This window comes from Erinaceus europaeus, chromosome 12 (genome assembly GCF_950295315.1).
Source record: "Erinaceus europaeus chromosome 12, mEriEur2.1, whole genome shotgun sequence".
In the NCBI taxonomy this organism is placed as follows: Eukaryota; Metazoa; Chordata; class Mammalia; order Eulipotyphla; family Erinaceidae; genus Erinaceus; species Erinaceus europaeus.
Window position 1 is genome coordinate 6,122,261 of NC_080173.1, and position 19,031 is coordinate 6,141,291.

At 36.0% G+C, this 19,031-nt stretch overlaps 1 protein-coding gene across 3 annotated transcripts in view; it reads right to left on the bottom strand.

The window, feature by feature from the left end:
* ABCA10 (ATP binding cassette subfamily A member 10) overlaps positions 1 to 19,031 on the bottom strand; it is a 62,190-nt gene that overhangs the window by 13,377 nt on the left and 29,782 nt on the right. For 2 of the 3 annotated variants that reach the window (XM_007524423.3, XM_060202651.1), the window contains exons 20-27: positions 18,382 to 18,548; positions 16,376 to 16,509; positions 11,767 to 11,904; positions 8,328 to 8,435; positions 7,228 to 7,398; positions 6,441 to 6,554; positions 3,205 to 3,324; positions 1,665 to 1,748 (exon numbers count right to left, since the gene is read on the bottom strand). In XM_007524423.3, coding sequence (XP_007524485.1) covers positions 1,665 to 1,748; positions 3,205 to 3,324; positions 6,441 to 6,554; positions 7,228 to 7,398; positions 8,328 to 8,435; positions 11,767 to 11,904; positions 16,376 to 16,509; positions 18,382 to 18,548 — 1,036 coding nt within the window. The remainder of the gene's footprint in view (positions 1 to 1,664; positions 1,749 to 3,204; positions 3,325 to 6,440; positions 6,555 to 7,227; positions 7,399 to 8,327; positions 8,436 to 11,766; positions 11,905 to 16,375; positions 16,510 to 18,381; positions 18,549 to 19,031) is intronic. The other variant, XM_060202650.1, reaches the window with a different exon arrangement.

Consider the following 19,031-nt stretch of genomic DNA (forward strand, 5'->3'; position numbering starts at 1 on the left):
GAGGGATAGAGAATGGGAAAGCTATCAGGGGAGGGGGTGGGAAATGGAGATTGGGTGGTGGGAATTGTATGGAATTGTACCCCTCCTACCCTATGGTTTTGTTAATTAATCCTTTCTTTTGTGTGTGTGTGTCCTATATTTTTTCATTTTATTTTATTTAAGTGGAGAGGAAGTGTTAGGGAGGTACTCACTGCAAACTCTAGTGTACTTCTGCTTTCAGGTATATATTTTGCAGTAGTTTATGGATACGTGTGAACATAAGCTCTCTCTCACAGAAACTGGTGTATATCTAGGTTATGGGACTTTGTTAGAAAGTGAACCACCTGAGATGAAATTAGAATGTACTATAAAAGGAAAGGTCTCACCCGAGTAATGAAGCTGAAGGGTTGTCATTCCACACGTGAAGTCTCTGGACACAGTCTGAAGTGAAGCATGTTGAGGTGGCAATCGTTGCGTTGGTTAGGTTGTGATCGGCAGATGCAATATTATTTGGTATGGATTGGGAGAGGCATACGGGTAAGTGGGCCCTATCCAAGGGTTCCAGGACTGGGGGAAGTAGGGGCTCTATAGTGGAGATGTGAGGTTCCTGCTGTCTTAGGGTTCAAAAAGACATTCGATAGTTAATGTTATCATCACATTATTTGTTAATTGGGTTAACTTTGAAAAGTCCTTTTGTTATGGTTTGCTGTACAGTATCCAGTATCTTGTATATAGCTGTGCTATTGGATGCTTCTAAAATTAATCCTTTCTTAAATAAAAAACAAAAGAAAGAAAGAAAGAAATTTGGGTTTTACTGCTCTTGTATTTCAGTGTAGAATACAAAGTGGGTATTTTAGAATATTTAAAATGTGGGGACTTCCAGAGGTGTATCTATGGAGTAGGGGCCATTTCAGACTGATCTCCTGTCAAACTAGAAAAAGGCAACAACTCACCTGAAAATTCAACAAAATCACAATGAGGATTTCTTCAGAAACTCACTAAGCCACAGCCACCAAGTTGAAGATGTTACTATCATGCCATCCTGAGCTCCCTAGGTAGAAGACCTTACCAATGTGTCCCACAGCCTCACCTCTCCATATCCTTACCCCACTAAGGAGAAACAGAAACAGGTTGGGGTACTGGATCCATCTGTACATGCCCATGTCCACCAGAGAAGCAATTACAGAAGCCACACCTTCTACCTTGTGCACTCCATAAAGAAATCTGTTCCATACTCCCAGAGGATGAGAAATGTTAGGAGAAGATGACTAGAGGGCTCTGAACTCTAACTCCATTGGAACCCACAGAAGAAGAGGAAAAAAGAAAGGACATTCAGAAGTAGGAATAGGTGTAGGTATGACTTAGAAAGGAAAAGAAGGCAGGACCAAAGGAAAAAAAATGGGCAAATATGTGTAAATAGAGACAGTTATAGAAATAATAGTCGACTTGTATCTGTGGCTTTGGAGAACGACTGCATTTTCCAGTGGAGAGAATGGGGACACAGAGCTCTAGTAGTGGGAACAATGTGGAATTATACCTGTTATCTCATAATTCTGTAAATTAATATTAAACCACAAATAAAAGATTAAAAAGAATACTTAAAATGTCATTCTATGAGTAAGCTAATGCTGACAATACAGGTTTAAGTTGTACACATGCATATTAAGGTAAAAGAAAAATCTTACTACTAGGATTGTTAACAGGATGGTTTCACTTTCTTCATAGATTTCATTTTGCAGATTTTCTGAGTTCATATCCAAATAGGTTAGCTGTTGAAGAAAAAAAAACGCAAAATAATTTTTCCTGCTTTATGACTACACAATTTACACACTCACTATGCTTACTTTGTACTTTTATTCAGGTGATTTTTTTTTTTACTTTATTTGAGAATGGATTACAGAATAGTTGTCTCATGGGAGTACAATTTTTCATCTCATTTTGTGATAGGTGTCTGCAAAAGATTCTCACTCCCAGCTCAGGCGTTTTTCCACCTTCATGTTCCAGTACCCAAACTTCTTCCCAGTGCTGCCTTCCCCAGCCTTCCCTAGAGCCCTTTGCTTTAGTGAAATACATCACACCTAGTCCAAATTTTACTTTGTGTCTTTCCCTTCTGTCCTTGTTTCTTAGTTTCCACCTATAAGTGGCATCACCATTCTGTACTTATGTTTCTCTTTTAGTTTTATTCCATTTGACGTGATTCTTTCAAGTTCCATCTAAATTAAGGTGAAGTATATGATTCAATTTTCAACAGCTTAGTATTCGGTTGTGTACATATACCATAATTTTCTTAGCTATTCATCTTGTTCATTGGATATATGAAATGCTTCCAAGGTTGGGCTATTAAAATTTTGATGCTGTGAACATAGGTGTACACAGATTTCTTTAGACAGTTGTAATTGCTTTCTTTGATTATATTCCCAGGAGAAGAAATTCTGGGTCATAGAGTAGGTCTGTTTCTAACATTTTGAGAATTTTCTAGACTATTTTTCACAAGGGTTGAGCCAATTTGCATTCTCACCATCAGTGAAGAAGGGATCCTTTTCTCAAGTATCCTATCAACACTTGCTGTTTCTGTCATTTCTAACATATGACAGATGGGAGATCTTTATGAACATACATCATACATCAGCCAATTTTATACTTTATGTGCCATGGGATACCTGGAAATGTCTCACATATTTAGATAAGACCACTGATGAGCTGGCCTTCTTCCTTGTCCCCAACACTTTTTGTTTTTTCATTCTATGTAGTCAAAATTTACACATTTCTCTTTAGTAGAAGTGACAAAGAATAGATCTATGAGTTAACCATCATTTCACAACAAATCCTCCAAATACTCTTTTTTTTAAAGTGGTAAATAATCAAAAAAGGACACTATGTCCCACTTTCCACACAGTTCTATATTTTAAGAAAACATAGACTTAAGCAAAATGAGAATTTCTTTCATCAAAATTGAAATGGGGAATTTCTACCTTATGCCAGATGTTCTCTCCTATAACCATCCCTGGATTTCATAAAACAATATTGATTTTCTTGATACATTTCTAAATGAATTTCCTGTGGTTGTGAATAGATCTCTCAGTGAACATGATAACTTTCATCTTCATATGGATTTTAAGTAGTAGTTTCATAGCTTACTTAATTAAGGAGCTTTAACTCTGAGCAATGATTTCATTAATAGGCTACATGGCCAAATTCAATGATACAGTAGATAATATTGCTTACCTCTAGCAAAATAAAGAGAGACTCAATTGGAGTGAATATAGGCACAAAAATTATGCATAAAACTAAGCTTTTTTTTCCAAAGTAAGTCGACACCAGAATCATCATTACAAATAGTGAAATCTAGAAGAAAAAAATTCAGAGGTGTTATAATTTTCTTAGTTACCACTAATATTTTTTAATGGTTTCTAGGCGATATGTCCATTTTTAAACTTTCACTTAACATATAACACAATTGATAGTATTTCTTTGAAAGTAACCATGAAACTATCATTATAACTATAATATTATAAGAAGCGCTGATATATATCTACAAGATTTTGTAGTCTTGGCTATAAGCATATAAAACATATAATAAAAGGATGTAAAAATCAGTTACTTTGCTTATTACCCTAAAAACTCATATGTCTTTAGTGCCAGGAACAATTTAAGAATTATCTAATGGGGCTAGGCAGTAACACACACAGTTGAGAGCACAGGACTCAAGTTCCAACCTCCAGCCCCTAGCTGCATGAGAAAAGCTTCACAAGCAGGGAAGCAATGCTACAGGTATCTCTCTGCCTCTTTCTCTCTTTATCATCCCCTTTCCTCTCTATTTATCTCTATCCTGTCAAAAAAAAAAAGGAAAGACTATTTAAAATAAAATTACCTGGTAATGACTCAAGAACTTAGAAAGTTAAAGGGCAGATGAAACTTTGAAGTATGTACTTACTGTCATTTTAAGCAACAAGTTAAAATGAGAGGTATCCATTTTAATACTCAAGGTAGACACATTGAAATGAACAGGGAAAATAGTTCAGTTAGCAGAGTGTAGGACTTGCACATATGTACTCTCCAGTTTGATTATGGCACAGCACACAGCATGTAACAGGGTGGTGCTCTGATTTCATCTTTCCTTCCTCCTATCTCAGGTGAAACTCCATCACACACTAGATGATTTTTTAAAGGAATATTGAAAAGTCTAATATATGGCCAGAGGAAAGTCATATGAATAGTACTCTATAGAGCAACTTATATCCTCATTCAAGATACTTTAGTAGCTTAGTTTTTAGTCATTTTATTATTAGAAAAATAATGGTATGCAGGACAGTTGTTGACATTTTTAATAACAAATAAAATTTATACAAAATGAAACACTCTTGAGAATTCATCTGAAATTTAATAACCTTATGGCAGAATCTCCTTGAAGATTTATTTAATTGTTAAAGGTATGGCTTTAAAAACATAATGATTTACTATATTTTCTTTTTTTTTCTCCCTCCAGGGTTATTGCTGGGCTCGGTGCCTGCACCATGAATCCACCGCTCCTGGAGGCCATTTTTTCCCCCTTTTGTCGCCCTTGTTGTAGCCTCGTTGTGGTTATTATTATTGCCATTGTTGATGTTGTTCGTTGTTGGATAGGACAGAGAAATGGAGAGAGGAAGGGAAGACAGAGAGGGGGAGAGAAAGACAGACACCTACAGACCTGCTTCACCGCCTGTGAAGCGACTCCCCTGCAGGTGGGGAGCCGGAGGCTCCAACTGGGACCCTTACGCGGGTCCTTGCGCTTTACGCCACATGTGCTTAACCCACTGCGCCACCGCCCCACCCCCAATTTGCTATATGTTCTTACAGAGAACAGAAGTTATACTTTTCTAAATATAACAGTAAAAAGATATCACTAACTTTTGACAATCTTACTTTCCCTTAATCTGTTTTTTTATTTTCCTAGATCACTATTACCTATGTGACTTATTTCACCCATTAGGAAAAACAATAATAAAAAGAACCTTTTCATTAACTTTCGCTTCTGGAAAACAGCAATAGCAACATTTTAGCAAGCAGTAAAATGCTTCCTATTTCTTTTCTAATTTTATTTTCTACTTTACTGGACAATTAACAGATTACACCAGTCTTGTTGATACATGGGTAGGGTTTCTCATCTCCCCGAGTTAGACGGCTGCAAAACACTCTCACTCCCAATTTAGGTCCTTTCCACTATCCTGCACCAGGATTCAAGGCCTCCCCTGTCCCATAACCTCTCTCCTCTCTCACCTCCTTCAACAGAGTCTTTTGCTTTGGCCCAATATGCCACACCCAGTACACGTTTTATATCCCCATTCTATATTTATTCTTCTGTCTGCTATAAGCCAGATTTTGCATCCTTTGATCAGCTTTGAAAGTGAGTTATGGACTTCTGTATGTAGAAAATGTAATAATGGATTCCTTAAAGAACCTTAAGCTACATCATATAATTAAGTTTGAAAGAAATTGGAACAAATGTTCTTTATTTGTTAGTTGTTTCTATTTGTTCTTAAGATTTATATTCATGGGGAGTCGGGCAGTAGCTCAGCAGATAAGTGTACGTGGCATAAGGATCCCGGTTCAAGCCTCAGGCTCCCTACCTGCAGGGGAGTCACTTCACAAGCGGTGAAGCAGGTCTGCAGGTGTCTGTCTTTCTCTCCCCCTCTGTCTTCCCCTCCTCTCTCCATTTCTCTCTGCCCTATCCAACAACGACAATATCAATAACAACAACAACTACAACAATAATGAAAAACAACACGGGCAAGAAAAGGGAAAATAAATAAATATAAAAAAAGATTTATATTCATTATTTTTTATGAGAGAAGAAAGGAAAGAAACTAGAGCACAACTCAGCTCTGGTATGTCCTTACGCCAAGGATTGAAACTCAGGCTTTCCACATCCAAGTCCCACATAAATTTTCTTTGAAATGTGCTGTAAGCCTCGTGGGGGAAAGAGGAAGTGAAGGAGCTTCTCAAGAGCATAAATAAAGCCTAAAACCTAATTTGAACCAGCAAGAGATCTGGAAATAAATGTAAAATGTCCATTATAATGTCTGAATTCAGATGTTTAAGACTTAGACCTTTCTTAAGGCCCCTCCTTTCAAGTATTTCTTCAGAGAAATAACATGAAGTCCTCTTTATGGACCTGCCTTGCAAATCCCACATTAAGACACAGTAGTTTTGAAGGGGCTAATGCAATCCTAGGTTCTTCTGTGCACTTCTTACCAAAGTGACATGCCGGAATTTCTACAGATACTGCTTCATTCCAAATAAAGAGATAAAGAGAAACTGTAACGGTCACAAAAAAAAAAAAAAGAAAGAAAGAAAGAAAATGAGCCCAAAATACCTTAACTATGAAATTTGTCTATAGTGGATGTAGAAAAAAAAAAAACCTTGTCTTTAAAAAAATAAACTTTTAAGAAAATGTACATGAGTGTCTACATAGAGATACTTACAACAAAAAAGCCAAGACCCCAAAAGCCACTACGTTTTTTCCTCTTGCGAAAGATAAACGAAATCATATACGTAAGGAATATAATTGACACTGCACAGCCAGCTAAGCAAAAAGCCTGCAAAGAAAGGAATTAATTGTAAAATTAAAGATGACAGGCAGTTCACGGAAGGGGGGAAGAAAGAGTAAGATCATAAAGTTCAGCTAATTTTCGTGTATGTGACTTTTGCTAATGCCAGTGCATTGCTGTCTTCTCTTGCTTCCCTTCTTATTAGAATGTTCTGAGAAATACATGAAAAATTCATTTCATATTATTTTTAGCACCTATTCTTTAGCCATCAGATCTGAGTAGCTGTGGTCATCTGTGTCTTTCCATAAATTGTTTCTACTCCTGCAATGTTCTCAAGCCCGTATCCAAACTTAGCTAGTTTTCTCTCTTCCTTAAAAAGTTACCTGCCTTTGGGCTAGGAAGAAATTTCAGAAGAGGAGTTCACTCTTGTATGTTGAGGTCCCAGGTTCCACCACCAGCTGAGTGGCTCACTGGTATCTCATAAAAATAGTCAAGATCTTAGATGTGATTTATCTTCTCACTCCATAACACCTTTTACCTCCCTACCGCAGATGTAGCTCATGGATAGACGGCATACTTTACATGTATGATGCTCTGGAGAGTTGAGTCCTCTGACTCTAGTGTGGTCTAACTGCACATTCTGTGTAAACCCAGTGGTGTTTCCTACAAGTCATTTGTCTTGATTCTACAATGGCCCGGAAAAAAAAAAGTAATCACTTACCAGAGCAAATACAAATTTCAATGGAAATTTGAATTCAGAAAACATGAAATTGATGAATAAATACACTGAAATCAGAATCAAGTAGTATAAAGGAATATCCACCAGAGCCTGTCCACACCAGTATGCTGAAGGAAAGAGGCCTGAAATCCGTAACTGAGACTGAGTTTTTTCCTGATAAAGAAACATAAGGGATACAGAGGGGTTTATATCTTTGGTAGAAAGATTTTTACAAGAAACATAGAAATTTTTATTAAACTTTAGAAAGAGCAGTGGAAGCAACTGGTTTTTTTTTTAATTCTGTACATTGTTTTACATAATGAATTTGCTCTTTAGTCACTTTGCAGCATAGTTTTAGAGAAGTGAGTCGTGAGACAACTAGGACACCAGTACCGTTTTCAAAAAAACCAAACAGTGTATCTGTGACTGGAATTTAGTATTCGCCAACATATCTGCCATTCAGTTTGGGAAGGGATGCACACTGACTGTGAAATGCATATAAAGCTGATTTACCTGTTGGTATATAGATAACAATAACAATAGTATAAATTTTTAAGCTTAGTGTGCAAAAACATAGTGGAAAGTATAGCAATATAACTTATCTTATGGGTCAGGCTTTTTTATACTTTAAAATATAATTTTCCTATGGAGTTGTAAAATTACTACATGCAATCCAAATGTCTGTGATTCCTTTAATAATGCTGCTTGATTTTTAAATTTATTTATTTATTTTTTTATAGAGACAGAAATGCAGCAAGGCAGAGAGAGTAAAAGAGACCACTTGTGGAAACCAGACTCAAAGGTGGGTTATGCATGTGCAAAGCAACACACTACCCAAGTGAGCCATTTTGCCCGTCCTGATAGCTTTAGTGTTAAGATGATTTTTATTGCACTGGATAGAAAACTTCCTAATCTCTCTGATATCATGTTTAATCACTTAATAGACTCAATAATGAGATCAGAATAACAATTTTATTCAAGACTAATACTATATACATATGTATACATATAGATGTAGATAAAGCAATGGCATTCTAATTTCTGAAGATATATCCATTTCACTCATTTCCCCACCCCTTTTCCATTCCCCTCTGTACTCTTACTTTGTAATCGCTGACGCTGCTCATGCCAATGTAAGGGGAAATAGAGTTTACAACAAGCAACAAAATTGTGGCTCCATCAAAAAAACCAATGCCCAGTTCCATGTCATTCTGGAAATTCAAAACACATCTTTAATCCATTGAAATGATCACAAACCATAAATTATCACAAATCTAATTATAATGCATATCTAGGGAAAATAGTGAAAAACTTATCATGGAATAATATAACTGTTCTATGAAGGAAACTAAACACATTTGTTTTTACTTCATGTTAGGTTCCATCCCAGAAGAAAATAATAGATAGCAAAAGAAATTCAAAATCCCAATCTTATAAGCATATTTTTAGAGGACATGAAGAGTTCTTCTTTCATGTTAGCACCTATTAAATATTAATAAAAACATACTTTTGGAGCTTCATTTATTGAATGTAATTTATTGTTCCAGTTTCTTATGTCCAAGTAGGTGAATAATTAATAATATACTCTAAAACTAATTGTAATTGTGACAAATCCATTTTTGTTTTTGTTCTCATAGCAAAATGTAGAGAAAAGCAAATATTTTCTGCATAGCATTTTTTTAATCTTTAGAAATATTTAGATATACTTTGAATAAGAAGGAATCCTACTACAAACCTAAGTTGTTTTCCTGACAAGATAATTTATCTACTAGACTTAAAAAAGAAGTACAGAATCAGTAACAGTTTTGTGGGTTTGTTTGTCTGTTTCTGTGAATGTAGACAGAAATGGGAGGGCAGAGAAAAAGCACTGGAAAAGATATCAGGACTGGGGGCCGGGTGGTAGTGCAGCAGGTTAAACACACATAGCACAAAGTGTAAGGACTGGTGTAAGGACACCAGTTTGAACTCCTGACTCCCCACTTGCAGGGGGTTTGTTTCATGGGTGGTGAAGCAGGTCTGCAGGTGTCTATCTTTCTCTCCCCCTTTCTGTCTTCCTCTCCTTTCTCAATTTCTCCCTGTCCTATCCAACAACGACAATAACAAGGACAACAATAACAACAAGGGCAAAAAAATGAGAAAAATGGCCACCAGAAGCAGGGGATTTGTAGTGCAGGCACTGAGCCCCAGCAATAACCCTGGAGGGATAATATATATATATATATATTATCAGGATAGACATGAGTCTGAGTTTCTCAGTGATGTTCTTTCTCCTCTTGACTGAGTCTATGAAGTTATATAATTATACAATTCTAGATAGACTGAATCTTGCTCAGGACAACCTACACCTTTTACCTTCTGGTACTTTCTCAGTACTCTTCTTTCTCAGTGCTCTGTGACCTCAACTCCATTGTAAAGGCTCTAAGTGTGACTCACATCTGTTTACTTCTCTAGGCTCTATTCTTACTCTGGATATTTTACAGGAAGAGGCTACTTGAATGTAGATTTCATGTCACAGAATGTACTAGAAATAAAATATCAAAACCTACAAATAGACTTCCCTTTTAAACTTCCTTATTTTTATCAGGCGTATTGTGCAACTTTCTTAGCAATAAAGCAGTACATCTTGGATGATTCCTCCCTTTTCCTTTCCTTTTTTTTTTCTAATCTGCTATAAAATGCCACTGTTCCTTAAAGTTTACAGTGGTATTTCTTTTCTTGTTTATCCTTTCTGTATCCTCTTTATTAGCCTCAGATACTTGACTGGTACTTAAGATGTAAAGTGGAAATTTGAATATGAGCATGGTAAAAGACGATGGGGTCATATATATAGACGGTTGAAATAAACCAGTAAGACATTCTTGGACAGAGATTCAATACAGATGCTAGAATCCCAAAGTTGAGCATATGACTAGTGGGACTTAGTAACCTGTGAATGCCCTGTTTGTGTAACTCAGAATTTTGTAGCCACCCCCCACTGTCACTGGTTATGTCCATCAGGAACAACACAATGGACCCCTTTGTGGGCCCAGATAGGGCCTTGCCCTCAATGTGGATCAACAATGGTAGAGACTGTTCCATTCTGCAAAGGGAGGTTGGATAACATACTCTATCTACCACCTGAGGAAGATGGGTCTGAAATTGATGCAACATGGAATGTTCCTACTCATGACCACAGAATGGGAGCTCAGACCTGCAGGGATACAGAGGTTACCTAGGCTTCCTAAGCTGAATATCAAATCAGATCAAACCAGATCAGATCAAACCGATGGGGGTTACAGTCAACAATATTTATACACCTTTCCCATATTTGGGAGCTACTCTCTTCCCTAATCCAGCTTTCTAGCCCTTTTTCTAGCCATGATATCATCTCCCCAGACAATAACTTGGGTCCATCTGCATATCAGATGTCAGGCTTAGGAAAAAAAAACTAGTAAAGCCATGGGCCCCTTGGAATATACCTAAAATAGACCTACTACCTTTTTCCAAAATAGAATATTTGCCCAAATCTTCACCTGCAATATTCTTGCCTTTAGGTTAATTATTAGTCAACAATTTGTTCTGCTTTATATATAACTCTTTTTCAGCTACCAGGTTCCAGATGCTACCATGATGCCAGCCTGACTTCCCTGGGCAGACGACCCAACCAATATGTCCTGTAGCCCTGATTCTCCATAGCTCTGCTCCACTATGGAAAGAGAGAGACAGACCGGGAGTATGGATTGACCTGTCAACACCCATGTTCAGCAGGGAAGCAGTTACAGAAGCCAGCCCTTCCACCTTCTGCATCCCATGATCCTGGGTCCATGCTCCCAGAGGGTTAGAGAATAGGAAAGCTATCAGGGGAGTGGGTGGGATGCAGGGTTCTGGTGGTGAGAATTGTGTAGAATTGTATCCCTCTCATCCTATGGTCTTGTCATTGTTCCCATTTTATAAATAAAAATTATATATATGTATATAATAACTGAAAAAAACCTGAAATTCTTTTCAAAAGAAACACAATTTCTACAAGACATTTGAAAAGATATTCAAGAGGAAACTGAAGAAAGTGATAGGTTCCATCTTTGGATGTGATGTTCCAATAAGGATGAGATTGCTACATAGATATAATGGGACCTGAGGGGGAAAAAAACCTCAGATCCAGAATTGCAGAGACAGAAACAGAACAACACTTGGAGCTAGAGTTCCTTTAGTTATTTTCTTGTAAGATTCCTTTCAGTAATTCTTGGTGGTGGTAAAGCAAGGCACACTGGGGAGTCATGAAATGGGGTGTCTAGGGGGGAGGAGGGTGTGGGTCCTCAATGGGGTGTGGAGGGAATAAGAGTATGTAGTGACACCTGCTATGCAGAGCTGGGAAACCTTACACATGTAGAAACAAATGTGCTGTACTTCATTAGCCCCCTCCCAAGGAAACTGAGACACACTACAACACCAAAACTTCCCCCAGTGCTGCAGTGTCAGGATTCACACCAGAGTGGTGTGCATGTCAAAGCAGGAGTGCTCCCTCCTGAGTTATCTCACTAGCCCGATTAAGACTATACTTACCAAAGGAAATGCGCTTCGCTCTGTTTTAATAAGCTCCATAAACTTAAAAATTCCAAGAAGGGCATTGCTAACAATTCCCATAAGTACAGGATAACAATTCACTTTCTTGGTATTACATGCAACTGAAAATCTGTAATCCTTTAAAAATAAAAAAAATGTTCTAAAATAAACAAAATATATCTATTGTACACATTATATATTACCAAGGGGAAAAAACTTTTACTTCTTTTAAGACTTCTGTCATATTGAATTGATACAAGAAAATGAACTATTTTGTAATTCAAGTGAATTATTCTATAAATGAAATAGATTTAAGATAGACTAGAAATAAAATTGTATTAATCCTTTAATACTAGTTCAATTTAAACAATTTCAAATAATGTAATCATTCTATATCTTGTATTTTTATCAAGAAAAGAATTCAAAAGACAATTATTAAACTGCTTATATAGAAAAATGGATGAGTGAAATATTGAATCCCACTTTTAATAGTAATTGCTTTTTTCAGCTTAACCAATATACAATTGATGAATCTTTAAGACATTTAAGTGTACATCCTATTTGATATACACATACATTGTAAAAAGGTTCCTATCTAGTTAATTCACATCTTCATCACTGCTTTCACAAATGTATCAGAAGATTTAAGTTCGACTTTCTTAGCAAATTTCAATTATATAATTCAATATTATCAATAACTGCCATTTTACATTAGTCTCAGAGCTTATTCATCTTACAATTGAAAGTTTATACCCTTTTAGCAATTTCTATCTCTCCTAACCCTAGTAGTCACTGTCCTACTCATCATTTTTAAGAATCTGAATTCTTTACTGAGGAGATGCTAACTTTCGTTGTCACAAAATTACATTTTCACATTTCATCCTGATGCAAACCATTATCCTATTTCACCATAAGGAATTAGATCTCTAACCTTGCTTTAGTAACTCTCCCTTCCCCTTCCTGAGCCCCTAAGCTGCTATGACAGATCATAGTCTATAGAGGGATCACCCTGTATTGCACTTTGATTTCTTTCTTAGAGCTCATCTGTGAGTTTCCGTCCACATACAAGTCAATGCCATATAGCATTTATCTTTGGTTTATTTCACTTTGCAAAATGACCATGTGGTCCATTTGCATTATCACAAAATATACATCATCTTTATAACAAATAAAATGACTACTTAAAAAAAGAATTCTGAAAAAAGTAACTGAAGAAAATAAAAACATAATCTTTTAAAAGACTGAAATTTTATACTTTACTCAAAAAAGATCAATGTGGCATATAAAATGGCCAGTAGCTATTCTGTAGATCTGAAGTATTAGAATGTGACAAAAAAAATAGATGAACCACTGGCTAGACTTACCAAAAATAATAAATAAATAAATAGTTTTGATGAAATCAATCAGGAATATAAGAAGTGAAATCACAATTAAAAAGGTGAGATACAAAGAATCATATAAGAATATTATGAACTCCTCTATGCAAATAAACTAGACAACATAGATAAAATGGATGAATTCCTATGTTTGTCCCACTTGACAAATTTAACTCAAGAGTAAATTGTTAACTTAAGCAAACTAATCATTATAGAAGCTGACTCAGTAACTTTTAAAAAATCAGTTATAAAAAATCTTCACACATGAATTCTATATGACTTTCAAAGAAAAACCAAGGGCAATTCTCCTTAAACAGTTCCAGAAAACTGAACAGATGGAAGAACTCCCTAACACATTCTACAAATTAACATCACACTAATCCCTAAAGTAGCAAAGGACGCTAAAAAATAAATTACTTACTTACTTACTTAATTTAGTTAGTTAATCAATTAATAAAACTATAGACATATCCATGATGAACATTGATGCAAAAATTCTCAACAAAAATTTGGCAAATTGAATTCAACAACATACCAAGAGAATAATTCACCAAGAACAAGTGGGATTCATCCCTGGGAAGCAGGATGATTCAACATTTGCAAGTGTATCTGTAACCAACCACATCAACAGAAAGTAAAAAAGAGAGAAAGGAAGAAAGAAATAAAGAAAGAAAGAAAGAAAGAAAGGGAGGAAGGAAGAAAGAAAGAGAAGAGACAGTCATATCAAATGATGCAGAAAAGGTATTTTACAAAGTCTAACACCCATTTATGATAAAGACATTCCAGAAATTGGGGACAGAAGGACAATTCCTCAGCATAATAAAGTCCATATATAATAAACCCATAGCAAATACCATTCTTAATAGGAAAAAACTGAAAACTTCTCCCTAAAATCAGGAACTGGACAAGGATGTCCATTACCATCATTATTACTCAACATAGTCCTAGGGCCCTCACCATTGCAATCAAGCAAGAAAGAGATAGTAAAGGTATATATATACTGGAGTGAAAAAAATCAAGCTATCACTATTCATTGATGGCATGATATTATACATAGAGAATCCCAATGATTCCAGTAAAAAACCCACTAGCAATAATTAACAAATCTGGTAAGTAGCACCCATATAGAATTAATGCCCATAATCCCGTGGAATTTCCACATATAAATAATAAATAAGAGGAAAGCACATTGGAGAACTTAATCCCATCTATATTCGAACACTCATTAAAAAAAATAAAATACCCTGGAGTCAAACTCACAAAGCAGGTAAAAGATCATTATAGTGAAAACTATAGGATACTGTTACAAGAAACAGAAAATGACACAAAGAAATCAAAGAGTACTACTCTTGGATTGGAGAATAAACATTATTAAAATGGCCAACCTACCAAAAGAAATCTATAGTTTCAATGCGATACCTATCAATATCCCAATGGCATTTTCTATGAAATCAAAAAACTTGCTGAAGAATGTGTGTGTGTGTGTGTGTGTGTGTGTGTGTGTGTGTGTGTGTAGAAAAAAAAAAGTCATGAAAAGCACTTCAGGAAAAAAAAAAGAATTATCACACTCCCTAAATTCAGTCTATATTACAAAGCAATCAAGACAGCATAGTGTTGGAATAAAAATGGACACAGGGATCAATGGAACAATATTGAAACCTCAGAAGGAAGTATATATATCCACCCAAAATATGACAGAGAGGTGAAAACCATTCAGTGGTAGAATAGGCCTTTCAACAGATGGTACTGGAACAACCAGAGAGGCACATGTAGAACAATAAAACTAGATCATCATTTAACACTATGCATCAAAATCATATAAAATAGATCAAAGATCTGGATATTAGACCAGAAACTGTAAAATATAGATAAAATGTCTGTGAAACATTGCAGAATCTTATCATCAAAGACATATTTGGAGACTTGAGCCCATGGGTATGTGGAATGAAAACAAGAATAAATAAATGGGGCTATATCAAATTGAAAAGCTTCTGTAGATTAAAAGCAAACTACATAAGGGTAACTAGGCAACCCAGTAATTGAGAAAAGATATTTACATATGTTACATCAGACAAAAGATTTATATCTATAAAGCACTGGAACAGCTCAACAAAAGGAAAAAAAACATAAAAAATTTAGGCCAAAGAATTGAATAGGCAAGAAGAGATACACATAGCCTACAGACATATGAAGAAATGCTTTACCTCACTTCTCATCAGATAAATGCAAATCAAAAGATATTCCATCTCAGCTGTGAGAATGGCCTCCATCAACAAAACAGGAATTAACAGGTTGTTGGCACAGTTGTGGAGAAAGGAGAACTCTATTACACTGCTGTAGCCCCTCTGAAAGACTGTCTAGAGAGTGCTTAGACAAATAAAAACTACCTTATGACCCAGCAACACCATTCTGAGGTATTTACCCAAAGGACATGCAAACACCGAAAGGGGTATTTGAACCTCTGTATTCATATCTGCATTATGAACTGTAGCCAAAGACTGGAAGCAGCCTAAATGCCCCTTGATAGTTGGCTAGTTAAAGAAGTTACAGAATATATATATATATACCATAGAATACTACTCTGCAGAAAAAAAAATAACTTTAAGATCTTGTGAGAATTATGTTGCTTACCACCAGAAGGGTGAAGACACAGAATTTTGGTGGTGGGTAGGATGTGAAACTATACTTAATACCTTGTCACCTACTATAAGTGACAAAAAATTAAATAAGTGAATAAATAAATATTTTAAATGGAGACATATCAATAAACCATATGTATACTCTGTATGTTAAGATACAAATATGTGGGTGTCCGGCGGTAGCGCAGCGGGTTAAGCGCACGTGGCGCAAAGCGCAAGGACCGGCATAAGGATCCCGGTTCGAGCCCCCTGGATCCCCACCTGCAGGGGAGTCGCTTCACAGGCGGTGAAGCAGGTCTGCAGGTGTCTGTCTTTCTCTCCCCCTCTCTGTCTTCCCTCCTCTCTCCATTTCTCTCTGTCCTATCCAACAACGACGACAACAATAATAACTACAACAATAAAACAACAAGGACAACAAAAGGGAATACATATAAAAAAAGATACAAATATGTAGCTAAAATTAAAAGAAAGAAAAAAGGAGAGGAAGAAAGGGAGAAGAAGGGAAGATAGAAAGGAAGGAAGGAAGGAAGGAAGGAGTAAAAAAAAAAAAGCAAAACTCATTCATCATAAAACAGAACACAGAAGTAACCATACCTTCTGGTCGCCAGACACTATGATGGCTCCATTGTAGGAAGGATCATCTGAACCATTTCTATTTCTGAAGTCATCTATTTCCAAAATGATATCCTGATGCTTCAATGACTGTACAAGGTCTTCAATATTTGATCCTAATGTAATCAGTAAAAAAAGGAAGAATAAAGCAAACAAATCCACATCAATACTTTAAGATAAAAATGACTTCCTACAGGCTGGGAGTACGGATCGACCTACCAACACCCATGTCCAGTGGGGAAGCAATTACAGAAGCCAGACCTTCCACCTTCTGCACCCCATAACAATCCTGGGTCCATACTCCCAGAGGGATAAAAAACAGGAAAACTTCCAATGGAGGGGATGGGATATGGAACTCCAGTGGTGGCAACTGTGTGGAATTGTACCCTTCTTATCCAACAGACTTGTTGATTATAATTAAATCAATTTAAAAAATGGTTTCCTCTGAAAGCATTCCCACTTAGTACAGTGTTCTAGACAAGGCTGCCCACTGGCACCATTACTATTATACATAGTATTGGGAGTTCTTGCCATAGCAATTAGCCAAGAAAAAGGAATTAAAGGGATACAGATTGGAAGAGAAGCTAAACTGTAACTATTTGCAGGAGATATGATAATATATATAGAAAAACCCAAGGAATCCAGCAGGAAGGTCCTGGAAATTATCTGGCAATATAGTAAGATATCAGGCTACAAAATTAATATACAAAAGTTGGTGGCATTCCTTTATGCAAACACTAAGTCAGAAGAAAAAAAAATCCAGAAATCAGTCCCATTCATGATAGCAGCAGAAGCAATTAAATACCTAGGAATAAACCTACCAAAAGAAATGAAAGACTTGTATACTGAAAATTACCAGCCACTAGTCAAGATAACAGAAACAGATATAAAGAATAGGAAAGACAGGTAGGGGATCAGAGTGTTTTGTAGAAAAATGAAAAATTTTATCCATGTACAACAACTGTATTTAGTGTAAAACATTATTCTCCTCAATAAAAATTAAAAATATATTTTTTCCTTTCTGACCAGCAACATAGCTCACTTGGTTAATACACTTACTTTGTCACACAAACAACCCAGATTCAAGTCCGTCCCTTACAGCAAGAAGGAAGTTTCAGAGCTGTGGTGTATTCTCAGTCTATCTCAGTCTCTGACTTTCTATTTAAAAAAAAGCAGCATGGAGTAATGAAGCTTCAGTGGAAACAGAAAAAAAAATGAATTGAAGAAAGTATTGGTGCTCTCATCTCTCTCTCTCTCTTCATCTCTACCTCTTTGTCTCTATAAAAATAATAAGGAAGTCAGGCGGTAGCACAACGGGTTAAGTGCACGTGGAGCGAAGTGCAAGGACCAGAGTAAGGATCTGGGTTCGAGCCCCCAGCTCCCCACCTGCAGGGGAGTCACTTCACAGGTGGTGAAGCAGGTCTGCAGGTGTCTATCTTTCTCTCCCCCTCTCTGTATCCCCTCCTCTCTCGATTTCTCTCTGTTCTATCCAACAACAACAACAGCAATAACCACAACAATGATAAAAAACAACAAGGACAACAAAAGGGGGAAAAAATGGTCTCCAGGAGCAGTGGATTCGTGGTGCAGGCACCGAGCCCCAGCAATAACCCTGGAGGCAAAAAAATAATAATAACAAATAAAGAATAAGAAAACAACTAATACATACAAAATACATACCTCATAACTCAGGCTGTTCTAATCATGCAACATAAGCCTATTCATTATGTAACCTTGCAATGATTACACTCATTATCCATTCAAATTATCATTATGAAATGAAGTGAATTGGATATGTTCCATTATTTTTCTTGATCTGAAAATGAACCTGTTTCTATAATTTGAAAATAAAGCAAGCTTAACATACCACTTTCCCCCATTATCCCTCATATTGTTTTAATATAGTTATTTTTGTTTACCTCTTAAGTTTGTGTTTCCTAAAGGTATTTGGTGACTATATAAGACAACATTTAATCCTTAATTCTCACCTGTGTTATTAATGATCAACAGACTGGTAAGAGAAGTTTGTGGGAGTTTGTTTGGAGAAAGGAAATACAAACTGGGTGACAGCTCCCAGTGGTGATTGGTACGAAATATCATATATACTGCCTTTTCACATATGATGGGAATAAAAGCAATTCCAAGTACCAGTAACCTAAGTAAAAAGAAAAGCAATATAAGGGTCTAAAGTCTTTTCATTAAAACTATACAAGTCACAGAAATATGATAAAATGCCAATCTACAGAAATTCAACATACAAATAGGTGTTCAGTTATATAAAATGAAATTTAAGTGAAATTAATCTGAAAATAGTCTTGTTTTCTGGCATATTTTATACCACCTTGCAAAGTATCCAAGGACAAGAGAATATAAATGATATGGTGAGATCCAAGTAGTTTTGAAGTAAGAATTTCAAATAAAAGTTTAACTTTCAATAAGCTGTGTTTCACATATATTTTAATGTTTATGAAACTAGGTATAGAACCCAGTACACTATACTCAGATCCTAGAACTCATTCCACTAATCCAAACAATAGATGAAACTTTTCCAAGAAAACTTTCTACTCTTTTCTAACATTCCTTATATAGATAAGTATATTCTTCTTTCTTTAATGCTTCCAGAGCTATCACTGAGACT